The sequence below is a fragment of the Babylonia areolata genome, chromosome 1 (genome assembly GCF_041734735.1).
Source record: "Babylonia areolata isolate BAREFJ2019XMU chromosome 1, ASM4173473v1, whole genome shotgun sequence".
NCBI classification, from domain to species: Eukaryota; Metazoa; Mollusca; class Gastropoda; order Neogastropoda; family Buccinidae; genus Babylonia; species Babylonia areolata.
The window spans coordinates 84,273,997-84,281,173 of NC_134876.1; the positions used below are offsets into that span (position 1 = coordinate 84,273,997).

At 45.6% G+C, this 7,177-nt stretch overlaps 1 protein-coding gene across 2 annotated transcripts in view; it reads left to right on the forward strand.

Moving 5' to 3' along the window:
* LOC143288629 (protein Wnt-6-like) overlaps window positions 1-7,177 on the forward strand; it is a 119,475-nt gene that overhangs the window by 110,546 nt on the left and 1,752 nt on the right. For both annotated transcript variants that reach the window (XM_076597291.1, XM_076597299.1), the window contains 2 exons: window positions 4,530-4,810; window positions 5,769-7,177. The exon at window positions 5,769-7,177 is cut by the window's right edge and continues 1,752 nt beyond it. In XM_076597291.1, coding sequence (XP_076453406.1) covers window positions 4,530-4,810; window positions 5,769-6,230 — 743 coding nt within the window. In that variant the 3' untranslated portion in view covers window positions 6,231-7,177. The remainder of the gene's footprint in view (window positions 1-4,529; window positions 4,811-5,768) is intronic.

Below are 7,177 nucleotides of genomic sequence, written 5' to 3' on the forward strand. Positions count from 1 at the left end.
CACACACACACTGACATAGACACTGCACACGTATTAAAAACAACAACAACAACAACAACAACACAACAAAATTGTTTTGTCGCCCTATCTCATAGTACTAACACACAGGGGAACGGCGGTTGTTTAGGCTTGGGTGTCTTGAGTGCAGAGACCACGAAGTTTGATAAAGATCGTATCATTTTTTTTTTTTTTTTGCCTTTTTTTCTTTTCTTTTCCTTCCCAGATCGTAGCTAGCTTCTCCGCAGTGAGTGTTGGGGAAGCAGTTGTACTTTTGACACGATGTGGGGGAGGGGGGGGGGTGGGGGGGGGGGGGGGTGCAGTGAGAGAGACTAGACTATTGCTGGAAGGAGCTGGGTCTGGAGGTGGAGGGGGCGGGGAAGGCTGGGGGATTGGGCGGGGGGTGGGGGGGGGGGGCGGAGGAGAAAAAGGGTATGTTCGAAGGGGAGGAGGAAGGAGGAGGGGGAACAGGGGAGGGGGGAGGAGGTAGCGCCGAGAGGGAGAGAACCGAGAAACTTGACTATTCTTTTAATGACGGAAGGGAAGTTCTTTTATGATCCTCCCGGAGGCTCTCAGTGATTCACCCCGAAGCGAGGGTTATTATTTTTTTCTTTTTTTTTTTTCTTTTTGATTCATCACCACCGACCGCCGACCACACGGTAGTCGCTTTTCATATCCAAATGGGACCCCCTTCGCGAAAAGGCAACACCCACCCACCACCGCACTGACTTCAAGCCCCGCCTCCGTCGCAACTTTTCGTAACCAAGTTTTTGTGGGGTGTCCGCTTGTCAATCATTCTGTGCTCCACGTGCGCGATCGGTCACGTGGCAGGAGAGCAATCGATGAGCCCCGCCTACCGTGCCAAGTCGGCGGCTTGGAGTCGCTGCGCTTTTTTGTGTGTGTGTGTGTGTGTTGAGTGAGCGCTTGCCGCGGCGTTGGCCGATTGAAATGACACAGGAAAAAGCGAATTGTAATTTCCGCTGGTAAGGATAGTTTGTGTTAATGTTGTAAAGGGAGGGGAGGGGTGGGTTTTTACCAAGCACAAGCCTCTCTTTCTGTCTCTGTCTCTCTCTCTCTCTGTTATGGGTTGTTCCAGTTTTTACTATCCTTTCTGTTTCGATACCACCCCCTTCCCAACTTCCACCGACTCTTTACTTTTTGTGACAGTATTATTTGAGATTTTTTTCCCCTTATTGTTATGTAAGAAAGGTGAGTTTTAAGCCACTGTGTCCAATTGCCAGCGTGAAAGAAATGCCTGAGAAATTTGTGTGCGCTTACAATGCAGGTATAATCATTATATTTTTTGTTATTAGAATATGTGTTTATTATGATGATGATGATGATGATGATTGTTATTATCATTATTTTATTATTAATATTGTTTTTATTTCTTATTTTTATTTTATTATTATTCTTTTTTAATACCGTCACGATCTGAGTTTCACCCATTTCCACCAATCCCATTCCGAGAGAGAGAGAGAGAGAGAGAGAGAGAGAGAGAGAGAGTTCTGCGTATTTTTAGGTTGCAAATCGCAGATTCAATTCTGTTTTTCTAGAAAGCTTTGGGACGGAGGGAAGAAATGCGAAGGGAGTTACGTATGGCATGACCGTTTTTATTGACCCGTCGTTTTAGCAGACATTTTCTGTTTCAGTTCTGGGATAGTAGGCCCGGCCTACATGCTTTTATTTGCGTTTCCACTATGATAAACCAGCGCGCATTATGAGATCTTTTCGTGTGTGTGTTTTTTTGGTTTTTTTTTTCCGAGTGAATGTCTGCATGCGTAGACGGAGAGCACGTACTAGTTCCGGAAAAATGAGACGAAACAAGAACAACCCGCCTTTTGATGACTCAGCAGACAGAAGTGTGTGTGTGTAGAGGTGTGTAGAGGTGTGTGTGGGGGGTGGGAGGGGGGGGGAGGGGAATGGGGGGGTGTGGAGGGGGGAAGACTCAGAGGTTATAAAGTTTGGTGGTGGTCGGGGGGTGCGGGAATCTCCACCCTTACCATGAGACCAGCGGTTGGCAGGATTCGGTGTGTGAACAATGCAACTCATTTTCACGTCAGATTTCTAGTGCCCAACATCATCTATCACACATAACTAATTTTATCCTGCAATATCCCGCACCCCTATTCTCTCTCTCTCTCTCCCCCCCCCCCCTTTCTCTCTCTCTCGCTCCTCTTCCCACCAGCCAACTCCTCTCCCAGATGGTATAACGGTCCCAACACGTCATAAACAGGTGATGGTTCTAGAATGCTTTTGCGCCAGAGAGGATGAAACAGTTCACACAAATCATAAACAGCTGACACTTCCTGAAACCTTACAGTCTGCGGAGGAGAGGATGAAAGAGGGCACGCACGCACGTGCGCGCACAAGCAAGACGCTGTGAAAGTGGTGTTAATGGCGACTAGACGTATAACCTTCGGCAATCATCGGACTATTTCGGGTCTCTTCGGCGGAGCGTCGCACGGCCGGTGGCGCCACCTTGCGGGCATGCACTCCACCGGCTGCTGCGTTGTTCCCCTCTCGCCTCACTGGTACGGCGTGTTCCAGACATTAAAAAAAAGAAAAAAGAAAAAAAGCTACGGCACCGTTATCTGTCTGCTGCCTCTGTGCTGGGGAGACTGGTTGGGATGGTTGGTGGTAGGTATGCAGACAGACAACAGACAGACGTGTAAGAAGAAAAAAGGAAGAGAGAGAGAGAGAGAGAGAGAGAGAGAGAGAGAGAGAGAGAGAGAGAGAGAGAAGGGGGAAAAGAAAGTGGAATGAAGAAATAGCGGGAGAGGTGTGATGGAAAGAGAGAGAGAGAGAGAGAGAGGGGGGGGGGATAGCCTGGGTGAGAGAGAGAGTAAAGGAGGGAGGGAGGGTAAGGAGAGGGAGAACCTGTGTGTGTGTGTGTGTGTGTGTGTGTGTGTGTGTGTGTGTGTGAGGGGGCAGTCGCTTGCGTAACTGAGGAACGACTTTATCTGACCCCCCCTCCCCTTTCCCCCCTCCAATAGGCTTATATATATATATATATATATATATATATATATAATCATGACCCCAAGAAATAGTATACTGTAAAGGACAGTGGATCAGTACACAGACGTATCTTCCCTGACACCTATCTGTGAATATGATCACCGTGAAAAGCGAATTAGTAATATGCAGCCATCCATCTGCGCTAAGGCAGATTTATACCAGAGGACATGTACAACAGACCCTGTACCCTTACCTTCAAAACTTGAGACTCTGAAAAATGGCAAACTTGCCAACAGTGGCCGCCAGGGTAGGTAACTGGTTACTTCACTTCCACACACTAATGTTTGCCTCTACAAGTTTAACCAGGGGAGTTGCCAGGGAGTACGTACAGCATATTTGTTTCTGGGCATTTTTCTAAAAACAATGAACAGTTCCCCCCAAGCCCCCTCCCCGCAAAAAAAATGTATGTGTGTGTGTGTGTGTGTGTGGGGGGGGGGGGGGGGACAAAAAGATGAACTGCAGACATAACAAAATTAAGGACCAATTCATAAAAGCAGCTATGTCTTCATAACTTTAAAAAAAAAATCGAGAAATAATTTGAAATTATGCAGGATGAAACCTTTGTTTTGTCAAACGCGCGTGCACTATGCACAGCATGTAAAATGCCGCTTTCGTTCCAGCTCAGATTTGACAGTCACTGGTTTATAAATGATGGCTCTACTTACTAGTACAGGAGGCAAGACTGCACTGGCTCTTAGTGCTGCAGCCTTGGGGTTAGTTGGACTTTTTGGAACCATCCCAACGCTGACGGTCCAAAAACCTTCTAGTGGCCGAGAGAGTGGGGATGTAACTTGGGCAAGACATTCTCCACCATAATCAAATTCTAGCCTAGATAGTTGGGACAGAACATGCTGTTCTGATGGCTGTTTTCCTACCGTCAGAATGGAATGGCACGTGCAAGAAAACCAACGCTTGTTAATTAATGATTGTTGCTAAATAGTTTGACTGCTCTGGACATCACCGTTCGTCGAATATTCAAATTTCATTATGCCCACAAGATGAAAACCGTTCCAGTTCCGAAGTGGACCATAATTTTTTTTGTCTATCCGTGTATCTCTCTCTCTCCTCTCTTTCTGAGTTTGTGTTTGTGTGTGTATGTGTGTTTATATACATACCTTGTAAATGGAGAGTTACTTCACTACTGATTGTTATACACACAGACACACACACAAATGCGTATATATATATCTCTCTCTCTATATATATATATACATAGAGAGAGATAGAGAGACATAGAGACAGACAGACAGACAGAGATAGAGAGAGATTCAATATTCAAGATTCAAAAACATTATTACTCAAAAGATATGCCTATGTATTTTTTTTAGGCATTGCATAGTCTCCCAATCTGTCCCTGTGACAACAAGGAGAGAGAGAGAGAGAGAGAGAGAGAGAGAGAGAGAGAGAGAGAGAGAGAGAGAGACTCTGCAAGTTCCCCAAGTGGTTCTTAACTTCTGATGAACCGTGTACTGACATAATTAATTACTTTCTGTTTTTGTCTCCATGCACAGACACGCGAGAGACGGCCTTCCTGTACTCCATCACGGCAGCGGGCGTGGTGTACGCGGTGACCCAGGCCTGCACCATGGGCTCCCTACTGCAGTGCTCCTGCCACAACCACGTGCGCGACGTGGCCACCGACGGCGAGTGGGAGTGGGGCGGCTGCGGCGACGACGTCAACTTCGGCTACCGGAAGTCGCAGGAGTTCATGGACGCCCGGCGGCGAAAGAAGCGGCGGCGCGCTGACCTCACCACGCTGATTCTGTTGCATAATAACGAGGCTGGACGGAGGGTAACGTGGTTTTTTTCTGTTTTTTTTTTACTTCTTGTTGTCTGTCTCTCTCTGTCTGTCTGTCTCTCTTTCTCCCACACTGATTCTGTTGCATAATAACGAGGCTGGACGGAGGGTAAAGTGCTTTTTTTATTTTAATTTTTTTCTTGTTCTCTCTGTCTCACTGTGTGTGTGTGTGTGTGTGTGTGTGTGTGTGTGCGTGAGAGAGAGAGAGAGAGAGAGAGAGAGAGAGAGAGAGAGAGAGAGAGAGTAATTTGTCTCCGTATTTCAAACCGTAAGGAGTGGCTTTCTGCCATTCGGGCCCGAAATATCTAAAGAGTTCACAGTGGACGAAACTGCCACCATATTAGGCACAGCAGTCAGATATGGCTCTCCTCTTCTTAATTAAGAGAGAATGCCAATGGTCCCCATTTGCTGTCTTTAAAGGATTCAAATCCTTCGTGTTGACGGTCTGGGGTGTATATTTAATCAATGACGCTGATTTTATCATCCAGACAATTTATGTAGAAGGCTTTTGAACGTGGAATTACCATAATGTTGATGTTGTTACCCCCCCCCACAGTTTGTATAGAGCATCGCTGACATAAAACTTATCACCCGGCAAATATAATATGCTGGCATAAAACTGATCACCCGGCAGATATAATCACCTATATGCAGATTTTCATTAACTGATAGTTTTAATAACGAACGTTCTTGAAAACATTACTTATGCTCAGAATCCAGAACTTTTTTTTTCATTTATGTATTGATTTTACTAATTAGATACCGTGTATTACAAAGACAGCCTTTGGTGTAATCACCAACAAGTTAACTGGGTGTCACTGGTAAGATTGTGCGCTCGATGTCGGCAGGCGTTTTTTTTTTTTTTTTTTTTTCTCCGTCCGCACCCCTGCACCTTTCCTTCTCACCGCCCATGGTACACAGTGTAAGGTGACCCTTTGCTTTATGTTGACAGGCCATCAAGAACCACATGCGTCAGGAGTGCAAGTGCCACGGGCTCTCGGGCTCATGCACCCTCAAGACGTGCTGGATGAAGATGCCAACCTTCAGGGAAGTGGGCGACCGTCTCAAGGAGAAGTTCAAAGGCGCCGCCAAGGTCATCATCTCCAACGACGGCAAAGGGCTACTGCCCGAGGGAGACACCATTAAGCCTCCTTCCAAAGACGACCTCGTCTATTCGGAGGACTCACCCAGCTTCTGCAACCGGAAGCGGAAGGTGGGGTCGTTGGGGACGAGGGGGAGGGAGTGTGACCCCACGTCCATGGATGTGGGCGGGTGTGACTTGCTGTGCTGCAACCGGGGCCACTACAAGCAGGAGGTCACGGTGAAGGAGAACTGCAAATGTCGCTTCATGTGGTGCTGTGAGGTCATATGTGAGACCTGCGTCTCCGTCAAGACAATACACAGGTGCTTGTGAAAGTGAGCCAGGTCACAGCCACACCCAGACTTGGAGAAAAATCGACAATGGATTCAGACCCTGGGTTAAAAAAGAGAGCAACACACGTAAAACAACAACAACAACAACAAAACAAAAACGCTGTGCACATACATATAATACAGGACGAGGAAAACGATTTACGCACATTACTTTGAAAAAAAAAGAAAAAAAAAAAAAAAGAAATAAAGCGAACGTGTTTCAACCCAGATAAATTCTGTCTTCAAATGGTGCATTTTGTTTGGAACATATCCAAAACCTTGTCTTGTTGGTCACGAACAGCTGCCTTTGAGCAATTCTAATTTGTATAGTGTAGGTCACACAATATGTATGTTTTGATATGACTAACTATTTAAATATAATTATTATTAACCAAGGAAGGGTAAGAACGTGTTGTCCTTCCAAATGCAATATTATCAATGGACGCGACGTGAAAGAGATACATGTGACATCAAGCGACGCTATGGACATTTTAGTGACAAAGAGTTATCCTCTATATACATGTGCAAGCGTTTCCTTGTTATGTCAGTTGCATTTTGAAGAGAATTGATTAACTACCTTTTGACGTGTTTCGTGCAGAAACATGGCTGTATATTTCCGAACAAGTCACACATGTACACAGAAAACTGGAGTTCTGAAGCCAATCACGTAGAAGACATCTCTTTGGGAATAATGACACAAAGAATGTGTGACAATCTACAAAGTGGTTGATGGTTCATGTAAACGAAGTATAAACAAGCTTAACCTTTCGAATAAGTCTGATAAAAGAATGTCGAAACATAATTGTTTGATTCAACACAAACAGTCTCTTTGTGTCTCTGTCTCTCAGTTTATCTCCCTCTTTCATTATCTGTCTGTCTGTCTCTCTTTCTCTGTCTCCTCCCCACCTTGGTTATGTCAGTCTGTCTCTGTCTTTACCTCTCTCTCCT